General features: G+C 39.7%; 1 protein-coding gene across 1 annotated transcript in view; it reads left to right on the top strand.

Annotated features, from left to right (window-relative positions):
* The first annotated feature begins 5222 nt into the window (after nucleotides 1-5222).
* The window catches only part of LOC128660360 (phosphatidylinositol-binding clathrin assembly protein), a 576760-nt gene continuing 564709 nt past the window's right edge, over nucleotides 5223-17273 (top strand). Inside the window, exons 1-2 of the mRNA XM_053714177.1 lie at nucleotides 5223-5296; nucleotides 12749-12764. Coding sequence (XP_053570152.1) covers nucleotides 5223-5296; nucleotides 12749-12764 — 90 coding nt within the window. The remainder of the gene's footprint in view (nucleotides 5297-12748; nucleotides 12765-17273) is intronic.

Raw genomic sequence — 17273 nt, forward strand, 5'->3', positions numbered from 1 at the left:
ATGAAGATTTTCTTATCATAGTAGTAAATGCCATGCATTTTGGTTAAAGTTGGTTCAGGTGGGTTAGAATGTTCCTTGCAGTATTTGCGGAGGTCAGTCAAGATCGTCGAAGTGAACCCAATGAAGCATTGAGGGGAAACAATGTCTTTTCTGACAGGGATGTGAGTCGGTCGTTCTGGTATCCGGGATAAAGCGTCAGCTTTGATGTTTTTATTGGCAGGTCTGTAAATGATAACAAAATTGAAACGGTCAAAGTACAGACTCCAACAAACCTGTCTGGCAGATAAGGTTTTATTAGATTGCAAATACTGGAGGTTCTTATGGTCTGTGTAGATATTAATTGGTAGAGTGGTGCCTTCAAGAAGGTGTCTCCAGTGTTCAAGGGAACGTCGAATGGCCAATAACTCGTTATCCCCTATGGCATAATTTTTTTTTATATTTTTATTTTTATTTGAGGATTGTTACAAGGCATACATTTAAAACAAAGCAATAATACATAGTAATAATGAGAAATATAGCTTAGTACCACATGTTTCCAATATACACTGCATGTTCCAGATAATAGGCACAGACATAAGGTATGCAACTAATATGCCTAATGATCATTACACCTCCCTGATGTCACACGAGGTCACTTTTGGGCCTCAATAAAACTAGTTACACTATAGGGGGCTAACTTCAATAAAGGAGACCACTTTTGGGTCTCAGGTGACAAACCTCTTTTTTAATCTTTAATATGAACTTTGTACATTTATATCCCAAGATCCCCTTTTTATATGCTGAGATTAAGATGAAGTGTATCCCCACAAAATGGGGTAAATGGTGGGGAATATGTCATCAGGGTCTATCCTAGACCCATCGCGTTAATTTAAAACCATCAACCTCTGAAAATGTAGCTGTTTCACTTTTATCAAGAAGGGGGGGGGGGGCGGAGGGGTGAGCAACAGATTAACAATATTGTTCTCCATAACTGCCGACCTGCGCCATAGACAAAGACGGTTATAGTTATGATGAACAACAGGCAATACCAAACATAAATCTTTTTTTTTTTTTTTTTTACCCATTGGAGTCCATATTAACATAGGTATTCATATTGGTGGTTGCTGCAAAACTACTCGGAAGGATGTATATAAACTTTGACATAAATATGCAAGAAGCAACCAATGCATGTAAAATAGATAACTTCCTCAGGCAGTGAGTTCCCTCCAAGGCTTAGGATTAATGGCAGGCTGCAAAAAACATATGAGATTCATTACCCATATTATGATAGGCATCATTGTGGAAATCAGGCTAAGTCTACTATCATGTTTCACAAGTTAAGAAAAGCAATATTCATAAATAATACATTACTGTAACAGCCCATTGGTACTGCTTAGCAGACATATTAACACCAAGTGCAGCCTGAAGGTTGAATAGTATTTTAAGTTGTAACTCACTGCCTTCCTCTACTAGTAAGGCATAGCCTGAACATGAGATATTATTTTATGTTGTAACTCTCACCCCTTTCCCTTAAGCTTGCACATATATATAGATACTAAAATAAAATAGTAATGGGTCTGTAGATTCACCCTGGCCGAAGTAAGCTAGCATGCAATGAATGTGAATCATATTCCCTAACCAGCAAGGGATCAGCAGAAGAAGGTTCAAGTTTCATAGAGTTGTACAATCCTGAACTGTTAAAAAAAGACTGTAAACATAAGCATATTTACTAAAACGAACAGTACAACATTAAATTCTATCTAGGATATGTATGGGGAGCCCGCCTGAATTCAGAACACATGGCTTCATAAATACAGATTCCTCAAACATAAGCAGGAGCTGACACCCCTCTCACTATAAACCCATTCTAGGTCTACAAAAAGTAAAAACACAGAAAGGTCATAGATGCAGATATCCACCCCGTTTCAGGCATTTTTTGTTTATGAGTGTAGAATCCTCAACTGTAACTGTAATAATTTGCCTGGGAATGTCAGTATTCCAGGCTCAATGCGGAGTGTACATTAGAGTCAGAGTGTTATATTAGGCCTGAACGGTCTGCAAGCAGCAGATTGAGAGTATTAATTTCCATCCCATAGGCTTGTTAATGAAGAGGGTCAAGGAGTCAGAGAGTATCTTCATTAAACCATAGATTTATAGTATAAGTTAGTAAATGGCGCACAATCATTACGTGAGTCCTAGCAATCTCCGACTCCCTACCCCTATCACAATATATATATGATAGAATCAGAGGTTTGGATTGCACAGACCTGTACAGTTCCGTACTATTATAGAGTGTTTAAGCAGAAGCATATTGATTTAGATAGACAGTGTACCATGAATTTCCAGCCCTGAAATGTATGGGGAACCCGCCTAAGTTCAGCCTGCATGGCTTCATACATACAGATTCCCCACACATAGGTACAACCCCCACCCCACTCGCTACAAACCCATACAAAACTAACAACAAGCAGGGATACAGTAGAGGTAAGATTATAGTGAGCCACCCTGACTCGGCCATTTTTCACTTATGTGAGCAAATTCTTCCACTGTGGCTGAGATAGTTTGTCCGGAGGTAACAATGCTCCAGGCTCAATGCGGGGTAAGCATTAGGGGTTAAAAGTTATACTTGTCTTAAGCAGGCTGCGTCCCCGTTCCTGTATTAAGCATCACCCGACTCCAACTGATTCACGGGTGTCAGAGAGCCATGTGTCCTCCAGCAGTAAAAGCCTGAATTGCGGGGCTATGTCCGGGTTTAGGGCGACTACGGGACTCGTCTCCCAGCCCCAGTCCAAGAAGAGATTCAAGTCAGTAGATTGGCAGCGGACCACTATCTCCTTACTCATATCGGCATTATCATGTCCGCGGGAGCTGGCTACACTCCATCCCTCTCCTCCACCAGTAACAGCATCTGCGCCCGCCACCACACAGCTGTAGGAGGGGGCTCCTCTGATCACATAGGCACTGTTCTTAAGTGCCCCTAAGACATGACGCAGCCCATCAGGTGAACCACTAGCACTGCCAAAATTATCCTTCACAGCTTCAGCTTGCGATCGCTTTTCTTGAGGGTAGGTAGGGATATCGGGGCTATCCTCCATGTTAAGCTGCATGGTGATGAGCTGCACTCTGGGGATTGCCTCCTCCTGTACAGCAGGCTCAGGCCGCTTTGCATGGGAGCGCTCCCCTTCTATAGCTTCGATTAGGGAATCAAATCTTTTGAGTATCAGCAGCTCATGCTTCGCAAACAGGGCTTGTATCTCAGAAAAGATGGCACACTCCATGTTGGTGACACGGCCTTCAGCTCAGACAAATGCTTCAAGTTAATGAACTTTAGGTCCCCAACTAAAGTCCTCAGCAATAACCCGCTACAGGGTGCACTTATCTTTAGGGACCCATCGTGAATCTTTTTAGAAAATTAGTTTAATGTAATTAAAAGTCAAATAAAGTCAGGAGCCTCTACAGTATGCGACTTGCTTCTTCAGCTACAGGCTCCGCCCCCCCCTATGGCATAATTTTGTTCAGCAGGGGACATTAATTTAGAAAAATAGGAAATTGGATGGAGAGGATCAGATAGAGATTTTTGTTGTGAGAGGACTGCTCCAATGGCGAAATCGGAAGAATCAACTTCTAGAGTATATTGATGTGAAGGATTGGGAAATTGAAGGATTGGTGCAGAGGTAAATCTGGATTTCAAATAACGGAACGCTTGTGCAGCATCTAAACCCCATGAGAAAGGTGTTGTAGAACCTGTTAAAACGGTGAGTGGCTTTACTATTTTGGAAAATCCCTTGATAAATTTTCTATAATAATTTGAAAAACCAAGGAACCGTTGCAGGTCTTTTTTAGTCTTTGGTTCTGGCCAATCCAAAACAGCCTCAACCTTCTCTTTCTGCATCTGGATTCCTGAGGGAGAAATATCATATCCTAGAAAGGATACCTGTGTTGTGTGGAATTTGCATTTCTCCAATTTGGCGTACAATTTATAAGCTCTCAGTCGCGCTAGGACTTGGCGGACATGCCTGATGTGTTCCTGCAGAGTTCTGGAATAAATGAGTATATCATCCAGATATATGACAATGCATACATCTAGGAGGTCTCTGAATACATCATTAATGAAGTATTGGAAGGTGGCTGGGGCATTGCAGAGACCAAAAGGCATTACAAGGTACTCGAATAACCCATATCTGGTCCTGAATGCCGTCAGCCATTCATGACCCTCTTTAATCCTGACAAGATTGTATGCGCCTCTTAAGTCAAGTTTGGTAAAAATAGTAGCATCAGATAGCCTCTCAATCATCTCTGGTATTAGGGGCAAAGGATAACGATTCTTAATCGTGCATTTATTTAGTTCACGATAATCTATGATGGGTCTGAGGCTGGAATCCTTGTTACGAACAAAGAAAAAACCAGCCCCTGCAGGAGAAGTTGATGGCCTAATGAAGCCTTTCTTTAAGTTGTCGTCAAGATACACTTTAAGATGTTCCAGTTCAGGATTACTTAGTGGGTAGAGGTGTCCAATGGGTATGCGGGCTCCAGGGAGGAGATCGATAGGGCAATCATATGCCCTATGAGGTGGCAGGTTCTCTGCCTCGGTCTTACTAAATACATCTTTAAATTCCAAATATTGAGAGGGTAAGCCCTCAGTATCAGTAATAGTGTGTAACAAAACAGGGCTAGGAAAACATGTTTCTTTGCAATAAGTGGAACAAAACTTTATTTGAAAAGGGTGCCAAACAATAGTGGGGTTATGAAGTTGTAGCCACTTCATCCCGAGAACCAAACTAAAATGGGGAGAGGGAAGGACATCGAAAGAGAGTAATTCGTAATGTCCGGATATATTAAGCATGAGTGGAACAGTCTCATGAGTTATAGGTCCAGAGAACATGAGTGAACCATCTATGACTCTGATTGGTATGGGAGTAGTTTTCTTTATTAAAGGGATATTTTCCCTAATGCAATAGTCCCGATCCATGTAGTTCCCTGAAGCGCCAGAGTCGACAATGGCATCACTGATCCTCAGTTGACTTTGCTCCAACTGTAGGGAAACAGATAAAGTACAGTAAGGAGAATGTTCTGGGGAAGGTAGACATGTATAAAGGTAAGTGGAATTACATTTTTGGTTCTTCAAAAGTAGGGGACAGTCCTGAACAGTGTGACTTGGGCTAGCGCAGTACAGGCATAGATTCCTTAAACGTCTCCGTTGTTTCTCCTCTTGAGAGAGGGGACCTCTGAGAAAGCCAATCTCCATGGGTTCCACAGAGGGTTTAGTAGTAGAAACACTGCTTGGGGCCGAAGAGCCAGATGAGGGTTTAGGTTTTGGGTCTGTTGCATACTTTTCAGCCTTCCTTTCACGTAGACGGCGGTCTATCTGAATAGCTGTTTTCATAAAAGCCTCCAAAGTTGTTGGTAATTCAATTCTGGCGAATTCATCTTTCAAAGACTCTGAAAGTCCCAACCGGAATTGATTACGCAGGGCGACAGGGGTCCAGAGAGCATCCGTGGCGAACTGTTTGAAGTCTGTGATATAGTCCTCCACAGGTCTCTTTCCTTGTTTTAAACTCCTCAAACTCATCTCAGCAGTAAGCTGAATATCTGTGTCCTGAAACATTTCATCCATACTTGTGAAAAAGTCTACAAGGGATCCGAGAATGGGATCCTGGTTCTCTATGAATTTATCAGCCCAATTTCTAGGATCCCCTCTGAGAAAGGAGATTGTAGTGAGGACTTTCACTCTCTCAGTGGGGTAAGTCCTAGGTTTCATTGAAAACAATAAAAGGCAGGCGTTTTTAAATTGCCTATATGCCTTTCTGTTACCACAGAAGAGGTCTGGAAGAGAGACTTGAGGTTCAAAAACAGTTTCAGTCTGATTCCCCTTTATAGAGATAGACTCTGTAATTACTTTTCTCAGAGCAGCATTCTCAATTTGTAAATCATGCAGGCCTTGTGCCAGTTGATCTACCTTTTGATTGAGGTTATATACTATTTGATGTAGGTCTGCTGGTTCCATATTTAAGGCTCAGTATTATATCATGAACTGGTGAATATATGTTTAGGTGGAACACAACTGCAGAATGAATAATAATATATATGTTACACAGGACTGTCTAAAACCTCTATTTCTGAAAAGGCTTCCTTCAGTCATGTGAGTAAGTTTAATATAACAAGCATTGATAACTTATTCAGCAGAAAGTGAATAAGAAAATAATATACTGTTAAGATCAGGCTTAGATAATAACAGGAGATATGAGAACAAGATAAAGATTCAGACAGGCAGCATTTGAGCAACAGGACCAGACAAGTGAAGTTGCGGTTAAGGCTTTAAAGTTTATGATTAAACTTCTTATCTTTAATACAAGACTCAGTACATACGTTATGAGATATGATGTTAAGCAGTAATTTGTACCTTGGTAATGCAGACAGGCAGGAGAGCAAGCAGGGTTACCTTCGTAGGTGAATCAGAGTAGTTAGAGTGAGACCGGAGCAGACCCGGAAGTGACGTCACGCTGTGTAGCGTAATCGGGAGAATCTCACTGACAGGCTGAATGAACACTGAGGGTATGAGCTGCGGTAAAAAGAAAGCAGCGAGAGGCAATAGAAAAATACAATAGGTACTTTACCCCACAAGCAGAGAGAGAGAGGCTGTGAATGAAATTCCAAGGTAGAAGTTGCTGTTTAGGATAAGGCTCAGAACTCCGTATAATAAGGTAGAGAAGGAAAAGGCTGAGCAGGCAGGAAAACCTCTCTGTAGCGAAGATCATCAATACTGAGCAAGGTGTAACAGGTGAGCGGCACTCTTAAAGAAGGAGGAACAAATCAGGAAGTAGTGGGTGTAGCTAGGAGAAAAATGGGTTGAACCAGGCAGAACCTGACAGTAACAAAGGTCAATCTATTCTCTTGGGCTTCTCTAAAGGGTTGCTTATCTTTTAAAAGTTTCTCTCTAGAGATGGAGTTAACCTCATACCTAGCCTTTTTAATGACCTTTTTATTATACCCTCTTTGCAGTAACCGCTGTTCCAATTCGTCTGCATGCCTCTTGTAGCTGAGGGGTAGAGTGCAATTGCGTTTCAATCGCACAAACTGCCCCTTAGCTACCGAATAGGGCATTTGTTTCGGGTGACAGCTCTTAGCATGTAGGAGACTGTTACCTGATATAGGTTTCCTGTAGACTTCAGAGGTAACCATACCTGTTGGCCATCCCTTCAATTCCAAATCAAGATAATGCACTGTGTTCTTGTTGAACTCAAATGTGAACCGTAGGTTTACATCATTTATTCTCAGATAGTCCACAAAGCATTCAGCTTGTTCTTTCTCACCCTGCCAGACAAACAGCAGGTCGTCTATGTAGCGTAGGTATAGCAAGATTGCAGATTTGAAGGGGTTCCCATCTGCATAGATGCTGGACCGCTCCCACCAACCCATGAACAAGTTAGCATAGGTTGGCGCAAACTTGGCAATTTTGAAATTACCTCTTGTCTCAATTGCAGATCTACTAATTGTATCTACTTACTCTGGTGCTCAACATGTGAACTTCAATACATAGGGTTGACCACCAGGGATGTCAGATCCAGGATCAGGGAACACCTGTCAACCATAAGGGTGGGAAAAAGCAATACACCCTTGGTGTCTCATTTCGTCCAGCGACATGATCAAGACTGTCGGTCGTTGAAATGGACGATTGTGGAAAAGGTCCTTCCTCAAAAGAGAGGGGGGAACCTGTTTAAGATCCTATCCAGACAGGAAATGTATTGGATTTTCAGATTACAAACCAAAAAACCTCTGGGACTTAATTCCGAATATGATTTTATTAATCATTGGAATTAGCTCCTATCCATCTTTATTATTATTTATTTGTATGTAGTGTGTTTTTCAAAATGCATATTATATATACACTCCCATATTTACATATCAAGATTTAGGTATTCAAGGGACGTTAGGATAGAGAAGTCCCTTTACTCCTATCTAAGTACATTAGTAATTAGACGAACTATTGAATTGTTTAGCTACTCTGTAATGGGAGCACCAAAAAATAAAAAACATCAAATTTCTTTCTGCATACCACCATATATATATACGTATTTATTATACACATTGGATACAAATTAATGCTTGGCCTGTTGATATATGGTTAGTGGTTACCAGCTATAGCCCCTTATTAGGTGCCCCTTATTCTATTATAATCTATTTTATTGCACACTATATCTGTACTTTTTTCCAGACATTTAGGTTGAATGATTTGCATTTATATTTGGGAGATATGTATACCTTTTTCCAAATTAAATAGGACAACGGAATACCACTTTTTTCAAGTGGTTTATTTTGGTGTGCACAACTCGTTCCTAGCTGTCTAGATTTATAGGTACCCTTTTACAAATTTTGGGGGATGCACATCAATTCCTGTAATGGTTGTCTTTCATGCAGAGGCAGTATAGTCAGACTTATGCAAACTCTGTGTTTTTCTATGTATTTAAATATGCATTGATCACCCACTAAGAGTTTAAACTGTATATAAACATGGTGAGTGTATTATGTGTTTAACCCGACAGGTGTATTTGTAACTATATATATTTATGCACATACAGCTTATTCATGTAACTCTAGTTAGTTAGTCAATTACTAATGCTCCATTCCCTGTATGCCTTTAAATTTCAATTAGCAATTCACCAATGAAATGAAAGTATTAGGTAGAAAAGGCGGTTTGTTTTAAAGTTTTTTAAGGACTATGATTACAGCGTTTTGTGCCGAAACATGTTAGTCTGTGCAATTTCAGGGATGCTTTATCCCCTCTCTCAATATGTTTTAATTTGACTTAATAAAGTTTATTACTTTTAACTATACAAGGTGCCTGGTAATATTTCTCTCTTTTTTGCTTGGACTTCTCTTTGGCCACTACCAGGCACCTGGCTGCTTTTGCCGGCTGGAGGAGCGGACCAAAGATTAAAAAGACAAAGGAAACAAACTGGTTAATGGTGTAGCATCCAGCTATATGGACATACAAGTTCCCCTATACCCGGTACTTTTCACCTCAGATCGACAGGATTTTCCACATTGGATTGCGGATTTTGTTTCTTCGATCCTACCGCACTACGTCAGAGGCTCGACCCCCCACAAGGACCAATCGGGGAGGAGCGGTGAGACACGCCCAAGACAGGAACACAGACAGCGTTCGCTCCGCAAATGGTGGACGGGCTGGGACCCGGCAAAGCGTACGTGTAAGACTCCCAGGCTGCCGGAGACAATTCTCTTTTCCGCGTTTAGTGGACGGGTTGGTTCCCGGTGCAAGACGGCAGCTGGTGAGTGAAAGTGGCTCTGAATATTCGGAGACTGTTCGTGTTCTTTATTTACCTGTCTTTGGAATACCATATATATTTTGCATCTGTTACCTAAAGTACCGGGTACTGGGGTTGTCAAGGAGCGATACTTGCTCAGGAATGCTATACCTATACTTACTGGTTAACTTTACTTAAATTGGTCTGCATATTATACTCCAGGATTGCGGGGTGCTGCTAAGGTATACAACTACATGATTGACTGTAACATCTTTATAATGGATACATGACCCTGCAAGTTATACTAAGCATCATCATTTGGCATCCATACTATATATATGTATATTAGTGACAATATAGATTAGGTTCCCCTCTTTATTTTGTTTTCAGACAGACAATGTCACAACCGTGGCGTATGTCAATCATCAAGGGGGGACTCACAGTCCTCAGGCTATGAAAGAAGTATCTCGGATACTTGTATGGGCAGAATCCAGCTCCTGTCTAATCTCTGCGGTTCATATCCCAGGTGTAGACAATTGAAAAGCGGATTATCTCAGTCGCCAGACGTTACATCCGGGCGAATGGTCTCTTCACCCAGAGGTATTTCTTCAGATTGTTCAAATCTGGGGACTTCCAGAAATAGATCTGATGGCCTCTCATCTAAACAAGAAACTTCCCAGGTATCTGTCCAGATCCAGGGATCCTCAGGCAGAAGCAGTGGACGCGCTATCGCTTCCTTAGAATTATCAACATGCTTATATCTTTCCACCTCTAGTTCTTCTTCCAAAAGTGATTTCCAAAATTCTAATGGAACGTTCGTTTGTATTGCTGGTGGCTCCAGCATGGCCTCACAGGTTTTGGTATGCGGATCTCGTTCGGATGGTAAGTTGCCAACCTTGGACACTTCCGTTAAGGCCAGACCTTCTATCTCAAGGCCCTTTTTTCCATCAGGATCTCAAATCATTAAATTTGAAGGTATGGAGATTGAACGCTTGATTCTTAGTCATAGAGGTTTCTCTGACTCAGTGATTAATACTATGATACAGGCTTGTAAGTCTGTGTCTAGAAAGATTTATTATCGAGTCTGGAAGACTTACATTTCTTGGTGTTCTTCTCATAAATTCTCTTGGCATTCTTTTAGAATTCCAAGAATTTTACAGTTTCTTCAGGATGGTTTGGATAAGGGTTTGTCTGCAAGCTCTTTGAAAGGTCAAATCTCTGCTCTTTCTGTTCTTTTTCACAGAAAGATTGCTAATCATCCTGATATTCATTGTTTTGTACAGGCTTTGGTTCGTATCAAGCCTGTAATTAAGTCAATCTCTCCTCCTTGGAGTCTTAATTTGGTTCTGAGGGCTTTACAGGCTCCTCCGTTTGAACCTATGCATTCTCTGGATATTAAATTACTTTCTTGGAAAGTGTTGTTCCTTTTAGCCATCTCTTCTGCTAGAAGAGTTTCTGAGCTATCTGCTCTTTCTTGTGAATCTCCTTTCCTGATATTTCATCAGGATAAGGCAGTGTTGCGGACTTCATTTAAATTTTTACCTAAGGTTGTGAATTCTAACAACATTAGTAGAGAGATTGTTGTCCCTTCATTATGTCCTAATCCTAAGAATTCTCTGGAGAAATCTTTACATTCTTTGGATGTAGTTAGAGCTTTGAAATATTATGTTGAAGCTACTAAAGGTTTTAGAAAGACTTCTAGTCTATTTGTCATCTTTTCTGGTTCCAGAAAAGGTCAGAAGGCTTCTGCCATTTCTTTGGCATCTTGGTTAAAGTCTTTGATTCATCATGCTTATGTAGAGTCGGGTAAGTCCCCGCCTCAAAGGATTACAGCTCATTCTACTAGGTCAGTTTCTACTTCCTGGGCTTTTAGAAATTAAGTTTCTGTTGATCAAATTTGCAAAGCAGCAACTTGGTCTTCTTTGCATACTTTTACTAAATTCTACCATTTTGATGTTTTCTCTTCTTCAGAAGCAGTTTTTGGTAGAAAAGTACTTCAGGCAGCTGTTTCAGTTTGATTCTGCTGCTTATTATTTCATTTTTTTATTTGGGTTGTGGATTATTTTTTCAGCGGAATTGGCTGTCTTTATTTTATCCCTCCCTCTCTAGTGACACTTGCGTGGAAGTTCCACATCTTGGGTATCTGCTATCCCATACGTCACTAGCTCATGGACTCCTGCTAATTACATGAAAGAAAACATAATTTATGCAAGAACTTACCTGATAAATTAATTTCTTTCATATTAGCAAGAGTCCATGAGGCCCACCCTTTTTTGTGGTGGTTATGATTTGTTTGTATAAAGCACAATTATTCAAATTCCTTATTTTTTTTATGCTTTCGCTCCTTTCTTATCACCCCACTTCTTGGCTATTCGTTAAACTGAATTGTGGGTGTGGTGAGGGGTGTATTTATAGGCATTTTGAGGTTTGGGAAACTTTGCCCCTCCTGGTAGGAATGTATATCCCATACGTCACTAGCTCATGGACTCTTGCTAATATGAAAGAAATTAATTTATCAGGTAAGTTCTTACATAAATTATGTTTTTTCGTAGCAAATCAGAGACAGATTGTAATCAAGGCCATAGTTAAATGCAAAAAATAGTGCAATAATAAAATGTTGTAACTTGTAAGTGCATTTCCTTTTTTCACTTTAACATCTTTTAATATTTTGAGCCTAGGTGATTACACATTTGCAAAATTTAATTTTAAATTCATATTGTAATTTTCCTGATCCATAGTGAGGTCTGAGGACCTCAAACATGTATTAGAATCTCTCTGTGACTTGACAGCTGTTTATATTTTTCTATAGTTATATAAATACTGTACAAATGTCCATATTATATGGTGTTTTGTTAAATGTACTTCTTCATCATGTTCACTGGAATAAAAATATGAAGAAAAAGAATTTACGTCCACCTTAAGAGCTTCCTAAACACCGCTCCACTATTCACTACCCTTTTTACTCAACATGTCCTGCCCCCTACTGCTCGCTGTCATCTCTCCTGTCATTCCCCTGAGTTATATTCCCGTCCCCCTTGCACTTCAGCAGGCTTTATGTCACATCAATTAGGTTGCAGGTAATTCTACCTTAACAGCCGGCGACTCTGCGGCTCTGGAATCACGTGCCGCGGTATCGCCATTTTGTCTTGAGTGAAGTGTGTGAGCCTGTGAGGGGGAAGCAAAAAGGAGAGAAGGGGGGGCAGTGAGACCGGAAAAAGGAGGAGAGGGACAGTAAGAGAACATACCACTGGATACTATACCCGGCCGGGTCACCTTCTAGGGACCTTACACCGCTGCTTTATACGGTGACCCGGAGCCGGCTGCTGGAAGCAGAAGCCAGTTTAGAGTGACAGTCTCTTGTTGTGTCACTGTTACCTTACTAAGCACGGAGAATGTCTGGTCAGTCAATCACCGACCGCATCACGGCGGCCCAGCACAGTGTAACCGGCTCTGCCCTGGCCAAAGCTGTATGCAAGGCAACCACTCATGAGATGATGGGGCCCAAGAAGAAGCATCTTGATTGTGAGTGTGGTAGCAGACACTATATTAGTTTTTTGTGTATATGTGTAGCCATTGACATGTATGCGCATCTATGTACTGGCTACTTGCACTATTTCGAGACATAAATGCACCTAAACTATAACGTTAGTCACATAGGTCATATACATTGTCAACAGATAGGGTTTTAACAAAACTAACTCGATGTGTCTAGTAGTAATAACAACCTATGTTAGGTCGTAATATTTACCCAGCATACCTATAGTGACAGGGATCTGGGTTGTAATATCCGCACAAGGTGTCAAGATTGACAGGGTTATAGTTACATTGGCGGATACTAGTTATAATGATATTAGAGTGTCACTGCTGACATGGATCTTTGTAATAACAATAATATCTGAAAAAATATACCTGGGTTGTAATAAACAGTATGCCCACTGACAGGAAAATGGGTTATAAAGATAATATCTGAGCAGTGGTTCTAGTCTGACAAGAGTCTGGATTATAATGATAATATTTGAAATGTTTGTACTGACAGAAATTTGCAATACATTATTAGAGTAGGGTTAGCACACTCATAAGGTTATAATCTTGGAGCTGTATGCTCTGACATAGAGCTAAATTATGACAGAAGTGGGTTGTGATGATAATAAAGTCTCAAGAGTTTATATCAAGAGTCCATGCTTTTCATATTAGATGCTACAATTTAGTAATAATCTATGTATGTATTTATCATTGGCCACTCAAAATAATAATAAAAAATGCTATTTGCCTGGTAACATAATTTACCTGTTACATGTATCCTTCAAATTTTTTTTCTACATCTCCATTAGTGCTAGTTCTTTATTATGTTCTGATGTGATGCTTGATCTGAACTTCATAGCACTGCTTCAGATGCCTAAAATGTTATGTTTGGTGAACATGATAGTTTATAATATTATTAATTCACAAACTGACAGGGCCCATGATTTTGTAATACCTACAGAGGATGTTTATATTGAGAGGAACCTTCGTTTTAAAATTGGCACAGGGTGTCTTCACTGTACATATGTATGTGTAATATATGCACAATCTAATTTGTACTTTCCTGAATTATCTATATAAACAAAATATCTTTGGTTATCATGGTATCTGTACAGGTCTTCTGAACGGGCCAGTATCTTGGTTATAGTGTTATCAAACAAATAGTCTATGTTGACAGGGATGTGTTAAATTATGATCTGCACACAGAGTGTCAATATTACAAGGGACCTGGTTCATAATATTATGTGCAATGGATATCTATGCTTTCAGTGCCTTTTAGTTTTAGTAATAGTCACACAGGCTGTCTGTACTGCCAGGGACTTGGTTTATAATAATATCTATGAAGATTGCCTATATTGAAAATAAAAGTATAATATCTGTGTAAAGTGTCTATATAGGTGGAAACCTGGGTTATACCATTTGTACAGGGTATTTAGTGAAAGGGACATGGGCAATAGTAATTTCAGTATGGTGTGTCTACTCTCAGGCATCTGGGATTAAAAAAATGTGCACAGGTTGTTTATACTTTACCATGGTTTTAATATATGCTCAGGGTATGTATACTGATGAAATCTGCATCATAAAATCAACTATGCATGCTTTCTGTATAGTTTAGGACCTGAACTATAATTTCTTCTAAGGGTATCTGCTAGCAGGCATCTGTCTCTGTGGCAGTGATCTTTTATATAATAATCATATCTGCTCAGGTTGTCTGTATTGACAGGCATCTAGGTAATTGTAATCTCGCTGGGCACCTGTAATACACACACAGTATCTTTGCTAGACCTGATTTAAAATATATGTACTGGTAGCCTAAGCAAAACATATATCTATTTTTTAAGATTTTACCACTACACCTCACTGTTAGCTGCAAATGAAGCTTCATTTAGTTTTAAATAATTATTTTATTTCAATTGTTACGTCGCATAAGACAGCCCTATTAAAAGGGATGTTCTACTTGAAAATTATGCTTCCAATCAAAGACTTATTATATGCATGTTTGCTCCCAACCACATGCGCTGTGCTCTATACACTAGGTTTTTCTTTGTATAAATGTTTTGTAGATGATCCAGTTATATAGACCATACAGTTTTTTTTTTTTTTTTGTAAAAATGTATAGTTTTGCTTATTTTATTTTTTTTAAATCAAAAGTTTTTATTAAGAGAAAGATTTACAAAACACGAGTAAAACAGTGCATACTCAACAATTCATGGTGAAATTAGCATTTTTGTTCCAGACCCATACTAAATTTATCTCTATAGTTAGGTCTTTGCAATAATAGTCACTTTATTGTCCATGTACAAGAAATGTCAAGAACACTTATAAGAATTCCGAAGTATCCATGAATCGTCCAATGGATTGTCCTCTCTTGATATATTGATATGAAAAGGTCATATTTTTTTTATAACCAGTGTTATCTTTTAACGAATACAAATATTTACATGCTTTAACTGCTTATCTTTTAATTGTTGTAAATTTTCAATTTCACTTATGTATCTCCAAAAGAGAGATTAGGGGTAAGATATATATATATATATATATATATATATATATATATATATATATATATATATATATATATATATATATATATATATATATATTCAATGTCCATAGGGCACTGCACACACATTTAGAAGTTGTTGCCCGGGGTGCATTCAATTCAATAGCATACAAATTTCAAAAACAGGAGCGCACTCGCCGGGTCTTAAACATATAACATTTATTTAAACAGTGACGTTTCGGGGTGGCTAGCCCCGTCCTCAGACCATTACAATAACCCAAATTAGTAATAAGACTTTTATACATTACCCTCCACCATCACCACGTACTACCGGAAGTGCCGCCGGCGTCCTGCAGAACTCAGTGCGCAGGTCCGCCGGTTGCCATAACAACCCGGATATACCATTCTGAAATGCAAATAGAATGTTTTATAAGACACAACAAATATCTACAATTTAAATGCTCATATAGTAAAAACTCATATAGTAAAAGTATTTAGTTCACTCTCTGAGGCTACAAAATATTAGATATTGTTTTTTACTGATATATGCCACCATGTAAACATGTACCCGGTTGTCAAGACAACCGTTGTAATGGCATGTAATCCCTAAAGGCTACAAAATATCAATCTGTGAAGTAGCGATATTGGTAACATAGTGGGATCATATGTGCATTATTGGAGAAGCAATTTGTGACAGGTCTATAGCAAACTCCCCAACCGTTGTAATTCCCTTAAGCAATAAATCTTTAATGTGGTACTCAGTTGGGGCTAAGGTAATAGTACAGTGTCACTAGAGCTATTAACTTCAGCTTATCAGACCGTGGCTTGTTATAACCAAGTTATCTTTACAGGAAACAATGCCAATCCAATTGTGTATTTAACCCCTTGGGGGACAAAGTCCCCAAGTTGTAAATCCACCTGGACTCCTTTTGCAATAATAAATTAGCTCTATCCCCACCTCTACTCAATTCGGGTACGTGATCAATGATCACATATCTCAAATCACTAACCGTGTGGCCACTCATCGCAAAATGCCTGGCAACAGGCTGTTCAGATTCCTTCTCTCTGATTGCCAATCTAATGGCCGAGCGATGGTTGGCCATACGTATGCGGAGGGTATCTACCGTCTTACCCACATAATATAAACCACATGGGCAGTGTAAGAGAGAGATAATATATTCTGTGGTACACGTTACTCTATACTTAATTGTGTACTTTTTGTTAGTATGGGGATGTGTGAATGTCTTGGTATTGCTCATGCCATTGCATGTGGTGCAACCAAGGCATCTATAACACCCCACTTTAGATGATTGAAGCCAAGTGGTCTTTTTATAGCTGTCCACTGGATCCACTTTCACTAAGGAATCCCTTAGTGATCTTGCTCGTCTGTAGGTCACTCTTGGTGGTTCCATGTTTGTGAATGGCAAGGTTGGATCACTCGTCACTATATCCCATCGATCTCTCACGACTCCAGGTATTCCCTTTTTGTCTGCAGTGTATGTTGTTACATAGGTCAGACAGTTCTTCGTCTCTATGGGTTTTCTTGTGCATAAAGCCTCTTCTTGCTTCATATCCCAGAATTTTTTGAGATGTTGGTCAATGTGGGTTTGTTGGTATCCTCTTTGTAGAAATCTCGCTTTCATCTCTAATAGTTGTTCTTTGGCCTTATTGGGATCACTATTGTTGCGGACTACCCTTTTGAATTGTGATACCGGTAGTGCTCGCTTGAGGCCCGCTGGGTGGCAGCTTGAAGCTTGTAATAATGAGTTTCTATCCGTGGTCTTTCGGAAGAGGGTCGTACCCAACTCATCCCCCTGGACTGAAATGCGTAGATCTAGGAAATCCACTGAGGTTTGATTATGCTCCATTTTGAACTGGAGATTTGGTAAAACCTGGTTCAGTTGCTGGAACCAATCAGAAAGTTCCTCTTCTGTGCCTTCCCAGATCAAAAACAGATCATCAATGTAGCGACGAAAGAATCGTATCCTAGTATCATTGAATAGTTC

This window comes from Bombina bombina, chromosome 1 (genome assembly GCF_027579735.1).
Source record: "Bombina bombina isolate aBomBom1 chromosome 1, aBomBom1.pri, whole genome shotgun sequence".
Classification (NCBI taxonomy): domain Eukaryota; kingdom Metazoa; phylum Chordata; class Amphibia; order Anura; family Bombinatoridae; genus Bombina; species Bombina bombina.